Consider the following 27,345-nt stretch of genomic DNA (forward strand, 5'->3'; position numbering starts at 1 on the left):
AGGTGGGCATCAGCATCTCACTCTCCCAAAAATTAAGGTGTGTGTCTTTCACCACAGGGGTGAATGTGCTTTCAATGTGGATTTTCAAGTGTGGACTAAGAATGTTGAATGAAGATATTAAAACACTTAACTCGGCACACTGCGAATTTCCTAATATGCCACTTCTTCCTCTTGTTTAAATCACCAGTCTGTAACTTTCATTTGAAGTTAAATTCATTGCACTCAAAGCCTCACTGCAGTGCCTGAAACTGAAACACATGCCAACAAAAACGTTGAGCCACTTTGCTTTGACATAGGTTATCAGCCTATTCATTTCTAGCAAAAGAATCAGAGGTAGACAAAATGTATTGAAACCAAAAAAAGAAGTAAATTGCTACAGCAGCCAACTTCTGCGCATTTTAACTTAGGCAGAATGGCTAATCTTGTTCTCCCCTAGAACTCAGGAAATGTATAGAAAGTTTTGGAACCATAAGTGCTTTTTGATTATAGGTATGCTAAAATGCACAAGCTAGGCACAAAAAAAGTGGCTGAGAAGGCATAACAGCAATCACCATAACCCAATTTTCTCCTGTTGTCTAATTTTTTTCTGGAAAAAAAAAAAAGTAATGTCATAGTGGAATTTCATTTCTTTCTGTCTCAATTTCAGCAAGATACACTAGCTTTAAAAACAGATAAGTTACTTTTTTGACCTGGTAAGTCAGCAGGGAAAACAATCAGAAAATAACTTTTCTGCTTATGAATCACTATTGTACTGGGCAAATAAGGGCAAATAAGCTTGGATGAAACCCTGTGCAACCTCATTGTTGTCAATGGGACAACACAGGTATAGGTGACCAAGTCTGTGACTGAAACATAGTACATTTACTAATACACAAATCGTAAGCAAATTCCTTTTGTTTATCACTGTCTTGATCTTTTAACACTAACAGAACAAGTGTTAAAAGCTTATTTTAGTCACTAAAACCATCACAATCCAAATGTACGAGGGAGAAACGCCGCATAGTAATGTTATGGATTCCCTCCTAGGTCAAACTATACGTTAACCCCACATAACATCACCTATGAATTTTCAGCTTCTATGCATTTGATGTTACATTGTCAGAAACATAAGCAATTACTTTACTACTTATTGTCTCATTTCATGGAAGACCAGAGATTCCCTAGTAACTGTTCTAAACAGAAAAGAGGACTGAAATTAGCGATGGGGGGATGAAATTTTTAGGCACTTTGAGGACTGCTATTTTAAAGTGTGCCATCAACAACGAGGTACTGTGCATCACCTCAACACGACACCGCTGTCAAAATGCTGTGACAGTAACACGCATATGAAACTTTTTGCTTGTACAATTATTTGTTAAGTACAGTTCAAATCTGTTTTGCCTGCCTAGAGTGAAGAAAACATTGCACCCTCTCACTGTAGCCGTCTGTTTAAAAGCAGCAGCTGCAACAAGCAGAACGGGCTGTTCTCCTTCAAAGTCACAAAGATGCACAATATTTTCAGCTTGCCACCTGAAAAACAACTGCCACTGCAGTCGTTTTCAATTCAGGGGCAGAGGAGTATATGACTGAAGAGAGTCACAGCCTTAAAGTGTCACAGGTTTGACGTGTCTCCACAATCATTGCACTATCAAAAGCAAACACATTTGGCAAGGCTGAACTAGCACATTATATATTTTACCGATATAGTAAAAAATACATAACAATCGCCTCTGAGATAGCTTGTTTAAGAATTACTGGTCCAAATAAATAAGAACTATTTCAACTCGAGTACTCAGGGAAGAATTTTTGAGTAAAAACTTCCACAAAGCATTCCCAAACATAAATGGGAACACTTTATTCAAATTTACTAAGTCCAGGTAAAATGGTATTACTAAAAAACTATGAAAAAATCTGAATTAACTTGAGCACTAGGGAAAACATGGAAGCATAAAAATGATCATCGCATATTCAAAAAATCTTCCGTGTCTCTTCCTTATTATGCTAAATGCATAGGAATGCACTTGCGACTGAGTTTTCCCTTGTTCATTTCAAAATTACAGACCTTGAATTTGATAAGCAGCAGCTTTGTTTCTATCAACTCATTTGTAAAAAACACCATCAAGCTTGTGCTCATTAAATATATATATGTATATATAAAAACATACAAAAAGTACAAGATAAATCACATTAAGAAACTTTTACATTGTAATCGTCCTGATTATTTTATTCTTAAGGGCCAATTTTTTTTGTGCACAGAATCTCAACGACTGTTGTTCCAGAATTCAGCATAATGCCGCTGCACAGAATTCACCTTTCTGTGCAGTCCATTTAAAAAAAAAAAAAACCCAAAAAACAACACACACCACAGGACAAAACATTCTTCTTAAATCAAATTCTATTTGTGAATTCAGCAAAATAATTTCTATAAAATAAAACAGCAAAATATTTAAATAGTATAGGGTGGGCTGTATCTGTTTTGCAGGGGTATTTGGTTTTTAGACAGGTTCCAAAAAAATTACACACATTCAAGTTACCAATTTTCATTTAAATACAGTATTTACTGATGCGTTTCTTGAAGTCTTCAAACAAATGTTTATTCTGGAATAGAGATACCTCAGAATTGTATTTGACTAACCAGTAGTTTCTTTTATAATTAAACCCTGCTTCTAACGGTAAGATTTCCTGTATAATGGATAAAGAGCTAAGACAATTCTCGCTTTCAAGTAGAACTGTGAACGAGCAGAAAACCAGCAAGTTAACTCGGTGCAGTGGCACTCACAAGTACTGTGTGATTTTAATGACTTCCACTTCACTGGGATGCAGTAGAAGGAAAGTGTTAGAAGTTTATCTAATAAGCTCTACCAAAGAAACAAAACAAGCACACCAAATACAGTCTATTATGCTCCAGGCATCCTGGCATAGCAAATTTTTGCATATTTGTTTTAAATCCTTTAAATTCCTATTACTGAAAACTAAGTGTTCTTTATCCCACCCAGAGACAGAACTGTCAAACATCAGATGTGAGGAACATATGTGAAACTGAAACCCATTTGTTTGTCACATTTTCCCTCCCCATTTTATAGTCTAGGTGTAAGAAGAAAAAGTTCTGAGCAATACAGTTGTCACATTGGGACAACTGCTGTCACGTTTTTTTTTTTCCCCCTCATTGGCTACACTAACTTGGTGTGAAGCCATGCTAAATGTTACAGCATAACTATAGCTTCAAAGTGATTAACCTAATACCAGAATGAAAAAGGCAATGAAAAAAGATCTAGAAACAATGTTACATCACCAATTTTCCACATCAACCAAATAATTAAAAGGTTACCAGCCATTACGTTGCTCATAGTAAAATCGACTCCAGTGGCAAAGAATTAACATGAAACTATTTTGTGGTTGACATGGATAGGCTTTTTTGTAAAGGAGTTGATCCAACTGCCATGAGGCAGGCAACACTGGTTGCAGAGCGCAGCAGATATATCAAGAAATTATTTTTTTGTTTTTGTAGATCTGTGAGTCTCATCAAGACAAAAAAAATGTTTCTTGCTCAAGAATTAACAGTCAAACATTAATATACTATATACACCTTTGCCATTTACACATTAGCATCAGGCCATTTATTACAAAACACTATACACTTTCCACTGCAGGCGGGTTATATATTGACAGCAATTTTCTGCAGATAAGACAGTGAATAGACTCTCCACTCCATGTTGATTAGGAATAGTTTTTCTAGTTTTAAATATTAGCCAGACACAGAGAAAGGTTGGACTGTAAGGCCTGGGTGCACAGTCTTGATGGAGCAAGTTAATTGATTATGTGCATTTCACTAATCTTTTGTTTGAGGCGGGGAAACTTCTTCACTGCCTTCATAGTTTTCTTGTGCTCGTTGGCCAGTTCGCTGAGGGTTGTTCATATGATGTGCTGCCGGGCCTGTATATGGCTGTCCATGCACATGGTTATTCTGTAATAAAGCACAATCATTTTAAAGGGACATTAAGCTTGTGGACCATTTCCCAACCCATTACTCGCTTCACACCTTTGCATTCAGACCACTGAAAATTACTCTCAAGCACACGGAACTTCTGCATGAACACACATCACAGTTTCTTCATTTCTATGAATCACATCCTTTGCTTACCCCTATAATTTACACAGAAGGTAAACAAACTTTCAACTTGTAAAAATAAAAGGATTAGTTAATACAGTTACCTCAGCTTCTGAATAACAAACATTCACATGCAAAGCAAAAGCAGCAAGAAAGGAAAAAAAAGGGAGACGAAAAGAGGCTGCCTATGTGCTGTGGACATTAAACTGTGCAAATATTTTATGAACGCATTTGACCAGCTTGAATTGTTTTCCTAAGGCAATAGAAAAAGTCTACCTGTATTTATGCAGCAAACTTTTCAAAAGATAAAACTTTAATGTTAAACAACTGAATGAAATCTAGACCAGTAGTTTTCTCCAGATGTTCTGTCTCAGTTTTAAGAAGTCATACACTCATCTAGCAAATGAGAACATCTCATCTAGCTACTGTTTTGCAGTTTAACCAACTGTGGAGAAACTAGGAATACAAGGATTTTGTGTGTGTTAGTGAGAATTGCCATCTCTTGCAAGAAAGTGAACACATCACACAGGTAACGGTGAGGTTACGGTATGTGTCTGAACTCAGGAGCTCAGAAAGGAGTGGGAAAATCTGCATAACTTACCAACTGCTCTGCTGAGAACATCAAGTAAGGAAAGCAAGATGGAGGGAAATGGGTTTGGGCAGGAAAGGAAATTAAATTAGCAGGTTTGGAATATATCAAATGAATTGGAACAAAAAATGGCAACTAAGTGGGGGATCTACTAACTTGGTCAATTCGATAAAAAGCCTGGTTATGGTTTCTTTCAGATCTGGCTTTCCAGTGAAACATATTAACAAAGCAGCCTTTTAATATAAAACCACATTTTGTAAGTACTTAAGATTTAGAGATCAGCGTTCATAGCACAAGTTATATGTAAAAGTCACCTGCATTTTTCTGAAAGCCTTCCAATTACCCAAATCGAAATTCAGGCCTTGAGGTTTTTTTTTTTTTTTAAAAAAACAAAAGCAACTCACTAATTATTATCAATGTCAACACATATGGCAGAACCAAATTCATTATGTGCTAGACTGCCACATCTGTGCCCCTGTTCTGTCTAGGGATCATTAATCCCTGACCTGATAACGTTAAAATTTTCACCTAATGGTGTAACTGTTCCTGGCAAAATAGAGGTGTGTCTTTATCTTTGGTCCTCCAAATGTGATATTTGACCATGATATACTTCTGGCTAACTGCTTAGAGTTTAATTAACCACAAATGGTACAAAAAGCTATCCGATGTCTGAATAAATGGTTCAGCTCTGAGCTTTTACCTGTTGATACTGGGAACTAGGTGAATGAGGATAAAGAGGGGCATCTTCAGGTGGAGAAGACTCATGCTCATCTGGAGCATCAGGATCATCTGGTTCCTACAGTTTGAAAAATAATATACTTAGATGAAACATACTACAATTATTCTATCCAGAACCAAACCTACATGCAGTTGACTTTCAAACACCCTCAGAGAAAACCTCTGCCCCACTGTGTCAGCCATAGCTTGTACTGCACTACATAAAAATTCCCACCATCAACATATTACTAGAAAAACAGACCTCTTCATAATCTACTTCAAACGGTCAAATTCTATATTACTAATTCCTAAAGAGACAGATATCTGTAGAAACAGTAACAGAAGTAAAAAAATGCACAGCAGCATATAACCTGCCAAAAAAACCAGGAACACATATTTATAAAGCACTTCTAAAATGCGTTAGCCCTAAAATGACTGGAGATGGTTGCAAAGGCTCATTATTTATATAAGCACTTCAATCATTTTTTTTTAACAGAAGTCAAATTAATTCTTTACCTCCTCTGGACAGAGTTCACAAGCTTTTGCAAGAGTCATTCTAGCACTGTGTGATCTCTCTAGGAAGTAGCCATTTGATGTCTCATTGCTTTGTATTGGTGGAGACCAATTGTTATAGGTGTATTGGGGATTGCCAGTGTATGGTCTACGCTCAAGCTCGTCTCCAAGCCATTCTACTGCCCAGGTCCATTTTCTCTTCAAATCTCCATTGCTCTGCAGATGGAAAAATCAGTAATTCAGTATTATTTTCTCTGTTCTTCAAAATAGAAATATTTTTCCCTTCCTATACATTATCTATCAGAAAACTGACCACCAACACATGTTGCTGTTTAAAAGACTCAGTGAAATATCTTTTTTTTTTTCACAAAGAAAACTTCAAATCAGAAATGAAGTCTGTGGATTTCATAGAACCATAGAATTACAAGTGCAAGTTTAAGCAAATTGCTTTCAATCCCATCTCTTGACCTTCTCATCTAGGAAGGTTCAAAATGAGCTGTACTTGGAAGCAGTGCTTTCACCAAGGTAATAAAAACTGACTAATAGTGGGCTTGGTGGTAGTTTTTTTTTTTTTAATACACAGAACTGGGATAAAAATAGCAAGAAACAGAATGAAAAGTATCACCTGAAGGATCTGGTAGGCTACAGGGCAGTTGCTGAAGAGAGCCACCATGCACTTTATACACTGGTAAGCTCTTTTCTGATAGTGATTCTTAGATCGCTGAATGGTGTCAAATAATCCATCCCTGTCATCTGGGATCCCTTTAAGTGCATTGTGAATCCTACAAATAAAAAAAACAAACCGGCAACTTCAAGTGTTAAAGAGTTTTAGGATCTGAATAAAGGCTTCACTTTCAATGTAATTATAAAAGGGATATCTCATATTCTGACTTCTGGTTTTACTGAGATGTTTTTTCAAAACCACAGAACTAACTTGACACACCATGTCCCGTATTATGGTAGTATTTAAACTCTCTGAATGTGATATATAAAACATGCGAGTATAATTCTAGTCGCAGCAATCAACTTTGATTAATTTTTATTACTTATTTTAAAAATCAACTGCATTTACAAAATAGACTTGTTAACCCAAAAGGTCGATACAGAATTGGAACGGTTAAATTCTCAGTAGAGTGGTTAACTTACATTATAATCATGCTTCCCAAAGCTACACTATTTCAGATGCAGTTCCTCTGCAGAGGAATGAATTGTACATATTTGTGCAAGGGGATAAGGGACTTGGGCACTTCCTGGAACTAAGCCCACTTTCTGTGCCTTCTGCTCTTAAACAAGGGGTAGAAGAGTTAACTACCACCCTGAAACTGTGCAAGAACTGAGAATCAACACACTTCTGGCTTTGGGGGTCGGGGGAGGGGGGGAAAAAAAGCCAGAGGAGGGGATGAGACCTACAAGGAGCTACACTCACTGCAGGAAAAGCAACTGCCTTGCTTTATTTCTGTGTTCTTAAGAAATATCCACTTAAAACAAACTTCTTGAAAGGATTAGCAAGAGAATCACTGAGAAAACAAGCTACACAAAACACAACAATTTTGAATTATAAAGACAGGTAAATACTAACCTGTGAGTTTGCCAGGAGTCCTCAATTAATAGGATTTGCAGAAGCAGATCCAAATATGGTCGAAGCTCATAAGTATATGAATATGCAACCTTCAAAAGTAAAAATGCAGAGTACATAAGAAAGGATTCTCTGAAGCATGCAGATTACACATTGCAGTAGAAGAACACAATTCATTTGAAGTTACGTTTACTGTAATTTAAAGGATATTTCAAGATACAATGCATACTTTGTTTTTCAAAAAATGCTGATTGTGTCAGGCTTTTTTGGGTGTTGTGGTTTTAGTTCTGTTGTTTGTCTCTGAGCTGGTTGGTTTGTTTGCTTTAAATATAGTAGGTTTCGGAAATGACAAAGTATTTCCTCAGGAGTTTCTAACACAATTATCTGAAGCCCCAAGCATGAAATGCTAAGAATCTACCTTGGAAAAAGTACTTTCAGAAAAGCACAATTACAAACTGCTATTTTTCACTGATATTGCTGTTTTTACACAGTGTGTTCAAAGGTGATGCTGAACTATAAAATAGAATCATAGAATAACCAGGTTGGAAGAGACCCACGGGATCATCGAGTCCAACCATTCCTATCAAACACTAACCCATGCCCCTCAGCAACTTGTCCACCCGTGCCTTAAACACCTCCAGAGAAGGGGACTCAACCACCTCCCTGGGCAGCCTGTTCCAGTGCCCAATGACCCTTTCTGCGAAAATTTTTTTCCTAATGTCCAGCCTGAACCTCCCCAGGCAGAGCTTGAGGCCATTCCCTCTTGTCCTGTCCCCTGTCACTTGGGAGAAGAGGCCAGCACCCTCCTCTCTACAACCTCCTTTCAGGTAGTTATAGAGAGCAATGAAGTCTCCCCTCAGCCTCCTCTTCTCCAGGCTAAACAACCCCAAATACACAGCTAGCAAACTATTAGTAAAGTGATTTTTATTATTATTCCTTAAAATGCCTAACAAAAGGACATATAAAAATGTGAAGTTTGCATGGGGAAAAAAAAGTGTGAATATAAAGGGGAAGCAACAGAAGTAAAAAATTCTACTTTGAGTGGAAAAGTAACCAACCTTACAGAGATTACAAATGAGAAACAAGACAGTCTCAAAGATTCTTTCCTGTGTCTGAAGCCAAGTATGTTCTGCAGACTAGTAAAATGCAGCTTATGAACATACGCAAGATAAGCACAAGAGAGATCTTATGAAATTATTCTAACTTTCCATGCAACGTTAAGAAGTTCTTTTATGGACAATGACAGAAAAGATGAAGGAAATGCTTTTGCAATCCTCCTCAGTCTACTTGTTTTCTATCCTTACCACAGTGTTCCTAACTCACAAGAGGTCAGCTGCTTTCCTAAAGTCATAAAAGGACTTCTAATAGTACTCCAACATGATGCAGACTTTAAGACTGTAAATACAGTCTTAAATACAGGATGGCACCTTAAGGGAAGTTTATAAAGTGCCTCTTCAGTATTTAATACAACATTCCTATATATAAATATAGAATCTTTTAAATATAAATATAGAATCTTCCTTCATACACATTTATACTCCTGTCTTTCTCCTAGCTTTCTATTTTTACCTGCCAAAGTAATTCACTGAGGACAGTGGACGAGAATTGAGGATTCTCCCAACAGCAGAAACGAAGTAGCTTGATGGTCTCCTCAGAGTTGCTGCAATCTTCAATAATTTTCTTCACGTAACTAGTTCTCACAAACAAAATGTCTGCTACGTTCTGCTGAAGTGCCATTATAGGTTGAGATATATTAGGATCACCGTAAGGGTTGGCAAGCGGGGGATTACCTAGGACAAACAGTTATTACAGATGAAAAGGTACTGAACTACTTTCAGCGTAGACATAAAATATAAATTAGTATAAATTTGTATAACTGATATAAAACTCAAAACCCAATAGATGTAGGAAAAATCCAACCCCTGCATAGCAGTTGATTTTCTTCGAAAAATACTATGTTGTGAAATAATTAAGTTTCCTGACTGTGAAGCTTGATGCTAACTCCCCCTCTCAGGTAACATTATGCAGCGACAATGAAAACAGAGCAGCTGGAGACGTCCATATGCAAGAAGAGAAATTACTGAGGTTCGCAGAGTTTGCTCAGTGAAATCTTCTATATTCTCTTGAATTTATCTGCTTCACTGCTTGTGTAACACAAGCCAAATCTATTTTGGGACACAAGGCCTATTTACTTCACTAGGCAATGGAAAAGTTTCAGAGGAGTATCTGCCACAATAATCACACCAGAATCTCAAGTGTAGAGAAATAATACACTTCTGAAACAATATAAATTAATATATCTTGCTTAGTAAGCTTCATTTTGTGTAAGAAAAGACTGTTGGTTTGCTCCTGATGTTTCCAAATATAGCAGTGTTCTTTAGTTATGCTGAAGCAAAAAAATTAGCTTTACTCTACAAATAGTAATCATAAACAGTAGCCACAGTAATGTTCAAAGTAATTTTTTTAGTACATTACGAATACAGTGAATATATCCTACCTGTGAAAAATAATAGTACCTTTTCAGTGTAAGACTCCACACGCCGCAAACAAAAACCAAATAATAACTGCCAAATGGTTCTGAAGCTTATTATGGCTCAGTAAAATTTCCAGTTCATTAATCTTACTATAGCACATTCTAGCCTATTGACTTTATAGCCTGACACATCAAGCTGTAATGAGTTTACCATTAAATAGCTTCTCTACAGACTCCTAATCAGGTTTTCTAAAATATGCTTAATGCAGTATGTACAGGCTGTAGAGTCCACATAGCCCAGTATTCTACCATCATTTCTCAAAAATAACTGCACTCCATTCAGCTACTGGAGATATTAATGATTTACACCGTGGTCAACCAATTTCTAGCCGATTCTTTATCTATCATAAATTAAACGTGCTGGCTTCTGTTTGTCTTCCTGACTGAGAACAAGTACCAAATAATTTTCAACAGCTACCCAGGACAATGCAAAATATCTTTACTGGTAAGCAGTATCGGCTATTGTAGAGCGTGCTGCAGTGTTTTTCCTGTACAGATTACTTTTATGCTGGTTACACCGAAGTAATCTATTATTTTAGTGCATACTCAGAATCAAAAAATCCTTATGCAACTCTTTACAATGAGTTTAATCTATTCTAAAATCATTATTATTTTGTAATCAACGAACTACTACTTTACTACCCCTTTGTTTTCCCGTATCTTTAAGGAATAAGCCAAGATATGTAAAATATAGAACAGATTTCTACCTTGTACTTTTTAGTATGTTGGTATAAGAAATCAGTTTTGCTTACAACAAATAGATTTCTCTCTTTAAACAAAAGAAGTTGCTAAACTTAAAGCGTTAAACATTTTTTCCAGCTTATCCAAGTTATACATAATAGCCTAACACATAGAAAAGACATTTACTGATAGATTCAATTAATCTAAGGGAAACTTAAAATTCATTATACCATTGATAGAAGACTGCATCCTCGATGACACATTGCAACAACGGATCAGTTGTGACACAACTGTGTACAGCTTCCCCAGTTCAGCATACTGGTATTTAATTGGAGGACCTGGACCTTCATCCAGAGCCACAAGCATGAAGGTTGCAGGAACATTTAGTTTCAGAAGTTGTGTCTTCTCTGCTACGCCTTTACAAGGAGGAGGAAAAAAAAAAAGATACTTCTTTCTGGCACTGACAATACTTTTTTTCTTAAAAAGAAAAGTAACTACTATTTACATGACTTGTAACTTTTCTCTTGCTGGGTTATATTATAATCATCATTTACGCTTTCTGGGGGAAAATAACTAAATCAGTAAAGACGCACAAGAAAATTACGTTCAGCTGAAAAATCACATCAGAGGAGAGCTGCAAATAACGAAGTTCTTAACAGTGCTCCTTAGTACTTAAGTAACACACATCGGTGTTGACAGTAAAGCCTCAGAGAAGACTTTTGGACCAAGACTGATCTCTACATTGTGTGGCCCAGGATAGCATGAACACCCCCACAGCGTATTTCCTTATTTTTCTATCACATCCTAGATACATCAATTAGAAACTTTGGACATTTCCAAACGTACATGATACGCAGCCAGTGTAAATAAAAGCAACAAGATCAACTCAAGAAAAAAAACAAAAACCAAAATCAACAAAAACCCCAACCAACCAAAAATATCCAAACATACAGCTAGTTTGACTGCAAGAATATGTTCTGCATACTACAGAGGTACTTACCAGTAAATTAAATAATATCCCTTCTGATCTCGTATTCTGATTCACAATTTGGCTAAAGATCATGATTTTTCATACGTTTCCAAGGGTTTTCTTACTCTGGAATACAACTGGACCTTACCTACCATCTTTCTGATAAGAATGAGGAATCCAGATAGCATCTTAATAGAGCTCTTCTACAGTACCTTTTTATTATGTTATTTTGTAGTTGCATCCTTTGTAGAACTGATGTCTCACTTGCTTTGATGTGAACAATATATTAGTTGACTTCTCAAAATGTCGGACAATTTAACCTTTTTCCCAGAACCTGGGGCACTGAAGGAATGATGTATTGTGGCTTTTACTGAATGAACACACTCCATCCATGTGGAAGCCTTCAGTTAGCAGTAGTAAGACAACCACAGGAAATTAAATTTCTCTCATGTGGGTAGCCAATTTTAAAAGAGCTTCCAGAACTCTGTATGTGTCTATTCTATGCAGAAATCGTGAAAAAGCTCCATACGGACTCATGCATTTGCTAAATACTTCAGCCGCAACTAATCTAACAGAAACTCAGAGGTATGACTCGCCTGCAAAAGCCCATAACCAGCAATGGCTGAACTGCTCTGTATTATGGGCATTCTGTGAGATTTCCAAAGGAACTGGATCTCCTAACTTCATACAACTTCACAGGAAAGGATGAAAATATCTTGTATTTAAGTAAGAGGGGGAGAGCATTTTTCCACTATGGAAGAATATTATATATTGGTTAGGAACTGCCATAGAGAAAGATGCTTTGTCACTTAATACAAAACAGGTCCCTAATAGAAGACCCAGATAACTGGCAGAAATAAAAACACAGAGCTCTGTCAAAATTCATCACCTGTGACTACTCTCATCAACCTGAAAGGGAAAAAGCAATCCTTTATTCATTTGAGTTGCATTTTATAACTCATAATTTCTCTTCCTCATGGCAAAAATATAAAGCAGCAATGGATTAGCCCACCTGAGAAACAGTTTATTTGATCAATCATCAATTGATTTTCAGCATGCTGACAATGTTAAGAAAAAGCATGATTATAGCTGTCCACGTGAATGCAAATAGGACTGATCTTAGTTTAACTGCAAAAAGTATTTTTGTTTGGAATAGTTATTTCAGATACCATTGGCATCATTTTATTCTTAGTACACAGTCTAGTTACTTTCTATGCAGAGAACCTATATAATTCAGAATCTAATACAAGTTTATAAATACTTATATGCATGTACTTATTTTCAATCTTCATAAGGTTGAATATTGAAAGATTCTGAAGAAAAATGAGTGATGCTGGAAATGCTACAGCCAGTATTTCATGTGGATCACCACAAAAACATATAACCACTTCATCTCAGCTGTATCATAACACATGTATAGGGGGTTTTAAGTGTAGCACCTGCAAATACAGGCAGTCCTACTAATCTTGCATTCAAAGGTGCTTAAAAAAACTCATTTGTGGTCATACTCTATCTCTAATCTAACCGTTCACCAGAAAATTTAGGACTCCATAGTCTTTATGAAAAGAACCACTGTCTCAAGCAAGGGAGAACTTTACTTAAGCCTTCCTATACTGCATAAACACTGGATTTTCTTGCCTGTTTATCATGAAAGAATTAGAATACCTGATAAGTAATACTTTCCTGCATTCTTTTACCTCCTATGATGTCTATGGTGAAAGCATTCTGGCAAGCAATGAGGTCTAAGAGCATATACAGACTAAGCTATTGCCTCAGCTTTCCAAAAAGTCTTCAAAAGGAATACAGATAGGGAGTTGCATTCAGAGTTGTGAACTTTAAAGGTGAACTAAATAAATTAATATTGAAAGGACACAGTTGGAATACATAGACAAAGCATGACCATCTGAATTGATGTTTCCATAAAGGAGAATCATGTATCTCGCTTTTGAAATTTTATCCTCCTCACCTTCTTCAGGCTCAAAACAGCCAACAGCCGCACATGCTTCTTGGGTCTCCTGACCTCCCTGCAGAGGAGCCCTGAACAAAGCACCATCTCTTGCCATTTTTTAACCCCCCACACCCTCTTAGAACGACACACTCTTATTGCTCCAAGATTCACCTTCCAAGGGTGGCAGGAGGACTAAAGCCCCAGGCTCCAAACTGGAGGAAGACAAATGCTCTAAAGAACATCCATATGGCATTTAACGATAACAATCAGCCCGAGCCTGAAAAACTGGATTCTCCAGCTGTTATCTGTACAACTGGTTCACCATTAAAAAACAGTTCATTACTGTGCTGTCAGTAAAATGTGTGAAATTTGCTTACCTAGATTGGCATACATCACAAACAGATTGAAATATTGCTGCAAATGGCGCCCGTGTTCAGATACTTCTCTTCTCAGAAGATTTAGTACCGCTCTCAGTAAATGATCACTTAAACTTAAGTTATCATAAGCCTATTAAAGAAAGTTTTAATTTAGTGGTTGAACTATCAAATCTTAATTTAGGTCATACTTTCTACTACGGCAGAAAACAGAATTGATTAAGAGGTATGGGATTCACACAAGCTCCAAAATACTAGCAGCTGGTTAGTTATCTCACACAAAGACAGACAGAAAAACAGGGAATGACTCCCATAGCTACATACCGTGTAAGTCCAAGAAATTATGCAAGCATTGGAGCTTTTAAATGAGCATTTTCTCCAATAGCAGTTAGGCTTAAATACTCAGAAAAGCACATGCACTTCCATTGTGAACTTTCATAGACTAAGAAAGACAATGGAATCATCTGTACAGGTATATCTCAAACACCTCATGAAACAAAACACTATCAAAGCATATGTAGCTTTAAGTTAACACAAATTTGCTGTATACAGTAATGAAAACATCCTGAGAAGGTAAATAGGAGAATACAAACAAAACTGTCTTACTGTAGACACTAAAAATAAGACATAGCAAAGGCTCAAAAAAGTTATCTTTAAAATTTGAGTACAGTTGAAAGAAAAATGTTGTGGCAAGTATTACATTAAGATTTTGGATTTTTTTGATTGCTAGTTCTACGTGTATAGAATTAAGCAATTTGCTGTCTATTCCTTTGCAAAGTTACAAGTTTCGACAATTTAAACGTTGTATGACCCAGAAGAAGAACACTTAGGGAACCCCTGTATGTTCTTGTGGGTTTTGTTTGGGTTTCTTTGTTGTTTTATTGTTTTGCTTGTTTGATTTGTTTGGGGGTTTGTATTTTGTTTGCAAATTCTAAATGAAAACCAAGGGTTTCCTTTTATGTTGCAGATTTCACAAAACTCAGAAGTTCTCCCTACTTAGTCTTCACAGAGATTTATAAATGAGATGAAACTGAACCCCTCTGAGAGCAACTCACACAAACTAGTCAAGGTAACATGATGTATGTAGCACAAAGCAGACTGTATAGCTTGCTTGTCAAGTACCGATTTATGCACTCCAGAACTTAAGTTACAACACTTATCATGAAGAAGTAAGAATAAGTTTCAAAAGCTTTTAGGTAGAAAATTAAATACCTGACTGGAAGGTCCAGGAGAGGCAAAAGGTGAAGGACATGGTCCGTCTTGCAATGAAAAATGTGCAATAAATACTATAAGTTTTGCAAATGCACCCCTCACTTCAGCACTAGGGCATTCCAAAAGATACTCAGAGAAGCGGTTTGAAACATTAAAAAGGACATTGTGTGCAAACCAAAAGCGTACATTCTTGCTGTGACGAAGAAGGATGCATAATGCATCATACCTGAAATAGAAGATGACACAACTGACCAAATGTAGACATTAACAAATTTGGACAGAATTTGAATAGAACATACGTTAAGAGAGACTCCACAAACATTTTTGCTCAGAAAATTCTCAAAATTAGAAAAATTTTAGTTCCTACAGTGATACTGTCTTACTAGCAATCACGATGTAAAAAGATACTTCTAAGACAGTATTACATCCTCCAACTCCCAAACTACTAGAAGAGAGGGCAAATAGCAAAGAACACGTGAGGTGGACTTCGTAAGCTTTGTAAAATGACAGGTAACTAATTATGCAAGCTATTAGGAATTTATATTCTCATTTACATATCTAGAAAAACCCAGAACCCCAAAGAGTAAAATATCTGTTCCAGCGAGGGTCTTGTGTGACTGCAACCCCCCTTCCTGCAGCAATATTTGAATTCCTCTTGATCTCTTAAAATAAAAGGAGCAACTTACATACCCTTGAAAGTTGCTATTGGAGAAAAATTTGAGGGATGTATTTGCCATGTGTTACAGAACTACATAGTAGTAGCTGGCAAACTACTGGTCATCATGAATACTAGATATTTCTCTATAGTTCTACTAGTAGCAAACTCATGCTTCCCAACCAATAAAAACAGCTTAAAGATGAAAATGCTGTGGTGCTATGAATAAGACTGCAGTGTTTGTTGTACTACAGATTTGAATTACAGACCCCATAGCAATGTACATAAAGCATTCTGCTAACAGACTTTATATAGATATCTTTCAGAAACAGAATAAAAATATAAGCTGCAAAAGCAGGTTTATAAGAGCATTGTTTAAAATTACTAAAACGAGAAGCAAGCCCTTCTGAATTCAAGTCCGAATATATGACCTGTTACTTTTGCGTTAGCAACAGATTTTACTCCTTTTTCCTTTTTACAAGACAGACAAAAGGTAGATATAAGCTCTGTATGAAAATTAATTTCGAAGCTGTTCAGCTCAGCAGCTTACTTTACAACTCAGTTTCTTCACAGTATTTTCTGTTCCAAGTTTTCCCCCATTTTCACATGCACCTCAACTGTGTATTTGAGGGAGGGGCAAAAATGGGATAGACCGCTAACACTTTTTATTGTCATATGTATACAACTGAGATCTTGTAGCAGACACTGAACTTCCAGAACAGTAATTGGTTTTAAAAGACAAGATACCAATCACTAGCAGGACCACGGACTATTTTCTTGGTATGAAATCCTGTGGTGAAGAGAAATCTAGCAGCGAGCTGAATACTAATCATAGTTATTTCTTCTGCTTCAGGCAACAGATGATCTTGTCCTAAAGAAAAATCAAAATACTCACATGTAGACAAAGTAAAAGCAATTTACTTAATAATTTAACTCAGTCCAGATTACTATTTTGTCTGACATTGTGTTCCAGTTTTAAAAGGAAACCTGATCAAAACAGCCTCTAGCTTATGTAGTGCATCATTTGAAAACGCAAGCTTTAAAACTTTAACAACTACCTGGAGGCTAACACAGATCTGATTTTTCAAAATGCAGCATCTCCGCTTTGAGAACTGTCTTCAGCAGAGCAGTCCAGAAACTTCAGTATTTAAACATGACTTACTACATAAACTGAATACTTTATCAATGTATTTTTTGCTAAATATTCTGGCATGTTATCACTGATGAACTCAACAACAGATGTTTAACTGCAGGACTCCAGAACCACAGAGTATTCAAAGCAGAACACACGAAGTTTTCACTTGCTAGACAAATACTTGACAATACAAATCAAAATTCTTCTTGCAAGAAACTAATCCATAATTACTGCATTAACATACTAACCTGGAGGAGGGTTTAAGTAGACACTATTACAAGTAAGCAACTTCTTTATGAACTGGAAGTATTCTAGGCTGTACTGCATACGATTATGCATGAACTGCACATTCTGCTTCCGTACACTTCGTTCAATGGCTGATGGCATTTTAATCTGATGGGGTTTAGTGGTGATAGCAAGTTCTGAAATATACTTTATTAGTTCATTGTCTTTGTCTATCGTGTCCATACGTTCATAAAAAAGAATATAAGCATTCCACCACCTCTTCTGGCGTCTGTAAGACATACGCTTCATCATATGATCGAAAACTTCTCCCATGTACTCTCCACCAAAACACTGGTTTTTCATTTCTTCATCATCATCCATTTTACACTCTGTCACATCTCCATCGTCAAATTTATACCACCGGTTTTTCTCGCCATCTCCACCATTTCTCTGGATAATGTAAGAGTAATAATGTCCACCACTGGCCTGGCCACTGTGTACAAGTACACCTACAAGCCGGTATTTCGTGCTCCCAGAGTGTTCATTTTCTGACTGTTCATTTTGTATTATCTGATTTTCAGGATTTACATCATCTCCTTCCAACTTAGCTACACCTGCCACTGTGTAAGGCTCCATGTCCAGCTCTCGCGGAAATTCAAAATAATCATTGAACTTGATTGCACATTCCCTTTCCCAGTCGTAATCAAATCGTTTCAACTGGATTGCAAGAACTGGAGGCAACTTCTTAATCAACAAGCGTTTCACGGTGTCGACCTAAAAAAAGGTCACGAACAGTTATACATACTCTAACCAACAAATGAATTCAGTAATTAAAGGATAAACTTTTTCCCCGGAACATGAACTAAGACTGAACTTAGTACAGCTATAACACCACAGTGGCACACAAATTCAATATATAAGGAATAATTACCTTTTTGTTGCATTTTTCACAATGATACGCATTTGCACCTTCCAATAAATCCCCTTTGACGTACTGTTCCAGAGAATCAAGAAGGTTTTGGTGATTTCTTATATCTACATTCAGAGTTGTGAAGGATTCCTCACATTCATACCTACCAATGTACAGACAGATGGTAAGAGAAAGGTAGAAATGTGTTCAATCGTCATGTTTTATAAGTGCTACACAGCACCTTACTGCAAAACTGTTACTCAGCATTCGATGTTAACTTCTGACAAAAGAAATGAAGCAGTAAAGAAAAAAATTACCGAATCTTCTTATTGCAGTCTTCCTTAGATTAGATTACGGTCTCTGCATAGTGTATTTTTTGATCTGCACCAGCTATAGCTATTTTACAAAGATGACAGAAGCAACTTGTATGTCTCGAGTTCACTGAAAAGATTGTGGAAGTCGAATCTTTTAGCACATTTTGGTTTTAAAGCAGCTAAAGTAGTGTGACAGACTGCTGGCTAACTTAAGCTTGTAAAGATGGCAAAGCAGGGTACTTTCCATGCTGAACTTGACAAACGGATTACACTGATAAACACAAATATTGCATCAGATCTAAAGACAGTAGTACAAAATAGACTTTCCTTCTTGAAAAGCAGCTTTTTAAATTTTCTATCTTAAAAAAACCCCAAACAACTGAATAGCTGTCTTCATAAATTCACTTTGCATATTTACGACTGGCTTTGACTTACTGTGTTCTGCTACGACCTTGAAACAAATTCCTAGCAATGAACCAGCAATGTTTGAGAGACAACCAGTTAAGACATCTTGGAAACAAATCTTTAAAGAAGTGATGATTAAATTTAAAAAGCTGCATCTATACCAACATACCCCTGCAGGGTTTGCTTCTCTGATATGCAGTCAAGCACAAAGAGTTCCATAAATGTGAATAAATTAGTATTTAGAAACTCTTCAACCAAAACAGTAATATTCATTAACCTAGTAAGTAACTCACAAATTTAGAAAGCCTTTTAATCTGTCACACCTCAGTCCAACAGTTTAGTTTAGCCTTGGTTTTCATCTCCCTAAACTCAACTCAGCTCAATTGAATTTGAAAGAGTACCAAGTTTTTTCATGTACTTTAATTGCTAACTGATGGATAAAACTAAACGGCCAGCTTTCACAATAATGAGAATGCACAATGGTAATGTGCAGAGATGCATATGGTTTAAGAGTAATGCATATTCTGAAAGATGTGGTGAACAGTAAGAAGTCAGCGATACAAAATACAGATTTCTAATCATCCACCTCAAATAAAAAGTTTAGGAAAGTATAACTGTACAACGGCTAGTTCTACTCTTTCACTAAGCACTTGTCATTGATCACCATCATCAAGATAGTGGGCAGTCTGATTTGGTATGAGTGGTTTCATATATACCTCACATGAAGCTGAACTTCAAATATTCACATTTGAATTCAATTAAAAATACAGCAGAAATATGAAGAAAAAAGAGGAACTTTCTACATCATTCTTCTTAATTACAGGTTACACAGTGGGTACACGAATGGAGTTTTAATTACTGGAATTAAAAACTCATACTTGGGTCAGTCTTCCACACTACGGAAGACAAAAGACATCAACAGCTATTGGTCACGTCTTGAAATTTTACACATTGCGTTTGGTCCATGAGTTGTCTTCACTCTTAACATGAAAAAGCTGTAGCTTTTCCTTCCCTGATCAATACACAATGCTTCATATAAAATCTGCTAAGCAGAAGAAATAATCAAGTATTTGAAGGCACTTGAAGACAAAATAATGTTAAGGCTGTAGAAAAAATACAGTAGCAAATTCCATTAATTTAAGAAAAAAACCCAACCCAACCACCACAAGAACATCACTCTTGACTCTTTAGTACCTTTTATAAGGATAAAAACACAGGTTGGTTTTCTGTAAGAAAGAATCATCTTAAGCACTTACCGATGCGGGCATCCTTGACAAATCTTCTGATCAGCAAAGGACCCTCCCAAAACTTTACTTAACATAGCTGGATGGCCCAGAGCTTTTAAAGCTTCGTCTAAACTGTCCACCAAGGAATTAAAAAATTCTAAAGCATCATGTTGTTCACGGAGATTTACAGGTTCACCCCAAAGTCTGAAAACAAAAGCACATTCTCATCAAATATTTTTTTGCTTTATTGTCCAAAAATTTATTTTCTCAGAAAGCCCAAACAACAGTATTCAAGGTCTTAATCCCTCCTCCTTAGTGGGTAAAACTATTTATTGGTTTGTGATGTAGTATAGCAACTGTTACTCTCTCCTTGACACTGACTGGTAAGTAAACCCAAGCTTTTGCATATAACATCGCACTTAATTCAAAGTCAGTATCAAGGTCAACAATCACTAGAATTCAAAACAACTACACCTTGCTGTGAATTTTGGATTATTAAGACTTATAAAGAATGGTGAAAGGTAGGGTAACAGATAGAATGCTGAACAATTTCTGCTAATTTACACTTAATATCACTATCATGTCTTCTACTACGATCAGTTCTGTTGCTTTTCAGTGGTTCAGTGAACATCTATCAATACTATATTTTCTATTTACCTAAATTGTTTCCAAAACCCTCTTGGCACATAGTACTGTAGCCTGGAAGCTGCTAAATGACCAAAAATAACTTGGAGATGCCTCAGGACTCCAATATTGTACTCTTTTCTATCTTCTGTTTTACTCAGTGCCGGTTTGTCTTCATACTGATGTGGATAACCAAACACATCATCTCGTGGGTCAACATTACTCTGAAAAGCAGAAGAAAATTTGTGCAGTTAACTTCAACATGTAGCTGTCTCAGAGCTAGCTGTACCACTTCTTTAATTTAACAATCTAAGGTGTTTCATATCTCATCTAAAGAAACAAATAATGCCTTTGTATGCATTAACAGAGTTCTAGTGGAAGAAGTAATGTACAGTGATTTCAAGTACAAGGCCACCAGGAGGAAGACTGCAAACCTTGCTACTTTGATGTTTTGAACCGCCTCTCTAGCACTAAGCCTATTCGACTAAGAATATCAGTCCTCACACTACTGTCCTCACTGCTAGCAGGAGAGAGCAAAACAATTAGTAACTTAAATTTCTCACAACCTTTTCATAAAGCAGAATTTTATCTTAAAGATAACCAAGTTCTATATAGTTAAATTTACCTCATTGTCCTGCTTTTCATCTCCAGACATGTCATCATCTACATCACTGCCTGTGCCTTCAATCGCGAGAATCCCATTCCTGATGGCTGGAATCATGTACAGCTGCTGAATGACAGAATTCATGTAACATGTGGCACCAGCATTTTTTAGTCCTACAAATCCCTTTGGTGGTCGAGGTCCAACAGGTGGAAGATATTCCCATTCTGTAAGCGCTTCACAAGCTAAAAGAAAATGGCAGAATGCGATTAGTAAACTATTTTGTTACAAAGGAATGAGACCATCAAGAAAATACAAAGTCTGAAGTATGTAGTCAGTGAAGTATATCTGTCACATAAAATTAGTATCAGCCTGTATCACACTGCTGTGTAATACAACAAACATTCCACCAGGAAATTTAATTACTAAAATGAACACAACTTCCATAAATGGTAGTTGCATCTGTAAACTTAGCATTACACCATTTTCTTGTACCAAAAATGTGGCCAGACAAAAATTCAGTCTATTTATGTATCAAACAGAAGCCTTCCCTCACTATCAACCAATGTCTTAGCTGAAGAATTCAGATGAACAAGTCTAGAACATATAACCAATTCACAAGTCTTTAGCAAATTCATAAGCCTTTAAAAATTATAATATTTCCCTTATGTTTCACTTTTCCTTGTCAGAATGGGAAATAGTTTTAGATAATGCAATCTATGATTCATGATAAGATTTTTTTGCCTGAGTCGTCTCCCTCAGACCTCTCACTTATCTTCAGATAACATTTATGATCACAGATTCACTACACTAATCTGTGTTTTTTTAACAAAAATTGTAAAAGAAAGTAAAAGAGTATGCACGCTTACAAGCAAGCTTTGCTTGATGTATGAACTGTGCATGCTGGGTGCATCATTTATGTGTTCTCTCTTCTGCCTGATGTACCATGGTGATCTCAAATTCTATTGCGCTTATCAAAGACGTGAATAGAAGGAAATGCCGTAAAATCCTTCAAGTTGTGAGGTGGTAAGAAATATGATACTTCCCAATAGAAAAGGGTGAAGAAAAAAGGATGAAGCAGGGGAAAACCATAAAGCTGCCTTTTTCATTTGTTCATTTGAGATGGAATCAAACAAGAAAGATTGGGCAAGTAGCACTGTCATCCTGAGAGACAACGGTCAACTTCCACTATGGGATACTATTACAAGTTGCCTATAGTTTTGCTTAACTAAGTTTAAACGTTCTGTTAGATCACAGAATAGTTCGGGTTGGAAAAGACCTTTAAAGACCACCTAAGTTCAGCTGTCCTGCCATAGGCAGGTACATGTTCCACTAGATTAAGTTCCCCAAAGCTCCAAACATCTTGACTTTAGATACTTCCAATGATGAGGAACCTGCAATTTCTCAGGGCAATCTGCTGCAGTGGCTCGCAGGCCTCATTGTAAAGATTTTGTGTTCGTTATGTTCAACTTAAATCTACCTTCTTTCAGTTTAAAATCATTGCCCCTTGTCTTGTCACTACAGGCCCTGGTAAAAAGTCCCTCCTCGAGCCCACTTTATATATTGAAAGGCCACAGTAACGTCTCCTCTAAAATCTCTTCTACAGGCTGAACAACCACAACTCTCTGTCTTTATTCCCATTATTACCTTGAGTTAGGTGTGTGTTAATTACACCCCCCTTTCCTTCCTTGTTTATACTACAGCCAAAACTGTTAAGCTATCACATTCAGGGCTGCAGAAAATATGCTCCTGTTTCTTTAAGAAAGACTTATATGCTTTTTTATTGGTTAAAAAAGAAGTCTGTGTTATGTACATGCCCTTTGCCATCCTTGTGAAAACTAGCCCATTTCATTTGACTACCACCTTTGATTAATCTCTAAAGTTTTGTACATACAATGATGGCTATAATCTTTTTTTTTTTTCCAGTGAAGAGGAAGTTCTTTAAATGCAGAGCTGTGCTCAGACAGGGCCAAAACTGAGGGAACAAACATTTGAGAAAGGACTACGACAAGCACAGAATACGTACAGAGCTAAAAAGGGAAACGGGGCAAGGGACGTGTGCCTGTGTGGGTAACGACGACAAATTAGGTGAACAACCAAGAGACTAGCACTAAAACTAACGTGAGGATACTTTGTGGGGTTTTGGGATTGGTTAGGCAGCGCCTGAGACAATGAGACAAAAGGAGAAGACCGATCAAATGAGGTTCCTGGGAGCTGGTATGGACAAAGGGCAGTAGTCAGAAATTAGGGTAGAAAGGATCAGACTGTGTAAGTGATCAGGGCTGGAACTTGGATGCAACCATGTAATATAAGTCAGTACATTCACTACATAAAGAAGAACAAATCAAGGCTGCAATACTAACTTGTCTAAATTTTGAGAGCCAGACTTTGCAACATGAAAAGCAGCCACCAACAAATGCCAACAAAAAATCCAGTAATTAGTTCAGCTGATAATATAAACAAATCCTATGCATAATATATACATTAAAAAGTAGAAAATAAGATAATTAAAAGTATTACATACTAGTGATTGCTGTACCTATGTAATACATTTCGGTCAAGGTGTCTACTATCTGTTTGAGATTTCGGACACATCCAACTGCTAGTGCAACTAGTAGCTCAAAGCCAGCATTAATAGTAGCTGGTGAACTACAGACTGGTATGGCCTGCTCAGCAGGCAACTCTCCATTTCTCATGTATTGCAGATAAACATTGGATGCTGGAAAGATGAAATCATCTATCAACTCCTGAAAAATAAAGAAGAAAAAAAAATCACCTGTTACCATAGAAATGCACACTGTTTTATAATAAAACAGGAGTTGCTCTATAAATGAACATCTAAAACCCAGAGTAGTATGTAAAAAAAAACAAGTTAAAACACCATAACAAGCTTTTAAACTTAGAAATGAATAGCTCCATCCTGAGGTGGCTCCCTGCAAACCCACCTTCTCAGTGCAAATTAAAAACAAGTCAGCATTATCTACAAAGCTCTTTATCAATTAGTGCTGAAAAGAACAAGAATATCGGAGCTACAAAGCAAACACAGCTGATTAAAGAGACATTCACATGTCATGCGTTTGTTCTAACCTGACACAAACATTAAGATCACTAATTAAGAATATGTGGAAAAAAGACAATACAGGTGTAATGAAAGAAAGCAGTCCTGTACAGCAATATCCTGTATCTAGCTCACTATCTTTGTGTGTTGTTTGCCAAGTCTTGGAGTAAAAGCTCTCCAGATCACAGCTGCTCCATACACAGCGGTTCTGAAGAACGAGAACGTTAAGTACTCTAACGAACAAAACGTCTAGTTTTAGAAGAAAACATTAAATTCCATTTAGAAGCCCTTATCAAACAGTTCAATTAGGACTTTTTATGGTTACAGACCACAAGATGGAAAGCTTCTTTTTACCTATATATAGTAATAAATAAATAAATAAAATCCAAATAACTCAACAGGTCGAAAACCCCCTGAACTTACTTTAATGAGATTAGCACCTCCTTTTTCACAACCAATATGGTATTTCTTCTCAGGTGTCTGGAATGCTAACAACTCTTTTGTTACTCCAAGGTGACCTTCTAAGATAGTTTCTTCAACACCTGTTTCCCCCGTTCTTTTTACTTCATCCTGCCATTTAAAAGAAATTTGGGATACTCTAAATTATAAACATTTCCAAGCTTAAAACTGTACTTCAGAACAAAGCAGCAAATAGCTGATTTACAGAAACAAACTGGTCCTAAAACTTACCCTAATCCTCTTAAGCCAGTCAATTTCATTATTGAGAAGAACTTCAGCATTGGGTACATTGATGTTACTGTTGTAAGCATAGTTAAGAAGATGTCTTAAGAGAGTGAAGTAGTCTCCAGAATGCTTAGCTCTCTCTCTTGCAGTACTCTACATAAGCCAAAAAACATTACATGTAATTCACATGTGCTTCTACTTACAGTGAAACACTATCATTTTCCCTAAAACTGGAAGTAAATATGAAGTAAAAAAGTGTAAGATCATTTTTAACCTTTTAGAAGTGTGTGATTTTATTTAGCTGTTAATGTATGACTTCTGGACTATTTTAGTAGCAATCTCTATACCCGAATGGGAAACAGTGTAGTGGTATGTTCAAGATCCATGAACATGCAGAACTGAAAAGCCCCAACAAGCCTGTAAAATGAAGCAAACCCTGCAGGTATCTTATCTGATCTGTTAATGATTTTTACTTGAAGTTTAGCATTCACTGAAGGTGAAATGCATATATTAAAGCTTATTGTTCATGTTCTTATCAGAAAATGCAAAACAGTCCCTTCCCCCCCACAATCTAAGTCAGATTGAATCTGACTGTGCTGCTTGCCTATAACTCAAAAGGAATCTGAATTTTACTGACTGCTGTTAGCAGCAATTTTTCTTGTAAATATTCTGTCTTATTACTTTCTACAGGAATTCACACTGCGCTGAGGCCTTTACCTCTAAAAACTTACCCCTAGAACAGTGAACAGCAGGGTTATGAAGAACAGGAGAGGTCTCTGTCCCATGCAACACCTGGTAGCCATTAAAAAGAATTGCTCCTGCGCCATCTGACGAACAGTTCTGGAAATCATTTAATAGAAACATTAAATACAATCTCCCAATCCAACCAGGACATTAAAAAAACCAATTAAATTTGTGCTGATCTGCTTAAAGCCATCTTCTAAAAGAGCACATAATGTAATAAATGAGAATACTTCAATTATTCACTACCCATCACACTGTTTCTCCTGTAGTGAAATTTTAGACACATGAATTCTTATTATAAAACATGTTGCACAAATCAAATATTTAAAGGTAAACCAAAGTTATCAGCACCTAACCACTAAACCCTTGCAACTGCCAGCAAATACTGGATAACACAAATAGGAATTTGCAACCCTAAATAAATTTTTGTGTTTTTATATTCACACACCAGTTGTGCCTGAAAGACAAAACGGAACTACTCTAGTAAAGCCTCCCTCGTGTATCACTGCAGCAGCTTGCTGAGGGCCTATGAAGTGATACGAATTTACCATTAGTAAAAATGAGAAAAGATGGCCCTCTGAAAAATCAAGTGGCTAAAATAAAGGACATTTCCATCCAAGAACTTAACCTAACCAATGGAATAGTATGGGAATGCATAAGCTTAAGGAAAAAAAACCCAAAACCCAAAATGCAAACCCTATTCTTTGAAGTTGTAAGACTGATTGAGCATTATATCTTGGCCTATGAGGTGACTGCACATGGAAGAATTCTATTTCCCTCAGATTCTTTCATGTGTGGTTAACTGTGCTTCAATGATGTGCAAGAATGACTGTGAGGTCAGAGCGAAGATGCACTCAGCAGATCACTCCATCCCTGGTACACAGGTAAGAAAGCACACAACAAGAAGGAAGCACGCAGTGACATTTCTCCAGGATGTTGATTCAGCTTCCAACAATTTGTGGTTCAGGAAGTCTACCAAAAGCAGTATTTTATACCACTCACTGAATAAATTAATAAAAGAACTCTTCAAACGATTTCCAAACCTAAGGTTTACCCTGCTTAAATGTTATGGTCAAGAAGTTCTTATACAAGAAACATTGTTCTCTATCCTCCCGTTGCTATTTCTGAATTTAAAGGTCTTTGCGGCATTCTCCTTTCACCATTTATCTCTTCTCAAAGACTAAGTGCCCCAAGCTATTCATCTGTTCCTCAGACGGAAGGGATTTCAGAACACTGATGTCCCTTGTCATCCTTCTCTGATCTTTCGAAGTTCTACTACACTACACCGCTTTGAGTCACACAAGACCATGTGGTGGAGAGGGGCTGCTATTGGATCCAATTGCTGAGCTGACATTTTCATAAAACTTCTCATGGAAATTTCTTTTTAATATGTCCTTCAGCTGCCTGGGACACATCTCAGACAATCCTCAGGTTCATGGACTTAAAAAGCAGAATGAAATCAATAAGGGTGGTATTTTCCTAAAGAGAGAAACGTGACCAAGGCAATGCATACTTCCCACCATTGTCTCTAAGGAACACGCAGTATTTGAACACTAGTATTATA

The 27,345-nt window shown here is 36.7% G+C and overlaps 1 protein-coding gene across 2 annotated transcripts in view; it reads right to left on the reverse strand.

Annotated features, from left to right (window-relative positions):
* Positions 1 to 2,356: 2,356 nt before the first annotated feature.
* Positions 2,357 to 27,345, reverse strand: part of USP9X (ubiquitin specific peptidase 9 X-linked) — a 103,194-nt gene continuing 78,205 nt past the window's right edge. Inside the window, exons 27-45 of one of the 2 annotated variants that reach the window (XM_069872924.1) lie at positions 25,769 to 25,877; positions 25,044 to 25,190; positions 24,777 to 24,923; positions 23,835 to 24,042; positions 21,320 to 21,540; positions 20,728 to 20,918; positions 20,101 to 20,274; positions 18,147 to 18,288; positions 17,239 to 17,989; positions 16,603 to 16,726; positions 15,201 to 15,426; positions 13,992 to 14,121; positions 10,927 to 11,112; positions 9,052 to 9,272; positions 7,486 to 7,574; positions 6,532 to 6,688; positions 5,910 to 6,122; positions 5,377 to 5,472; positions 2,357 to 3,943 (exon numbers count right to left, since the gene is read on the reverse strand). In XM_069872924.1, coding sequence (XP_069729025.1) covers positions 3,809 to 3,943; positions 5,377 to 5,472; positions 5,910 to 6,122; positions 6,532 to 6,688; positions 7,486 to 7,574; positions 9,052 to 9,272; positions 10,927 to 11,112; positions 13,992 to 14,121; positions 15,201 to 15,426; positions 16,603 to 16,726; positions 17,239 to 17,989; positions 18,147 to 18,288; positions 20,101 to 20,274; positions 20,728 to 20,918; positions 21,320 to 21,540; positions 23,835 to 24,042; positions 24,777 to 24,923; positions 25,044 to 25,190; positions 25,769 to 25,877 — 3,667 coding nt within the window. In that variant the 3' untranslated portion in view covers positions 2,357 to 3,808. Of the gene's footprint in view, positions 3,944 to 5,376; positions 5,473 to 5,909; positions 6,123 to 6,531; positions 6,689 to 7,485; positions 7,575 to 9,051; positions 9,273 to 10,926; positions 11,113 to 13,991; positions 14,122 to 15,200; positions 15,427 to 16,602; positions 16,727 to 17,238; positions 17,990 to 18,146; positions 18,289 to 20,100; positions 20,275 to 20,727; positions 20,919 to 21,319; positions 21,541 to 23,819; positions 24,043 to 24,776; positions 24,924 to 25,043; positions 25,191 to 25,768; positions 25,878 to 27,345 lie in introns of both variants that reach the window. The other variant, XM_069872917.1, reaches the window with a different exon arrangement.

Source organism: Phaenicophaeus curvirostris, chromosome 1 (assembly GCF_032191515.1).
Source record: "Phaenicophaeus curvirostris isolate KB17595 chromosome 1, BPBGC_Pcur_1.0, whole genome shotgun sequence".
Classification (NCBI taxonomy): domain Eukaryota; kingdom Metazoa; phylum Chordata; class Aves; order Cuculiformes; family Cuculidae; genus Phaenicophaeus; species Phaenicophaeus curvirostris.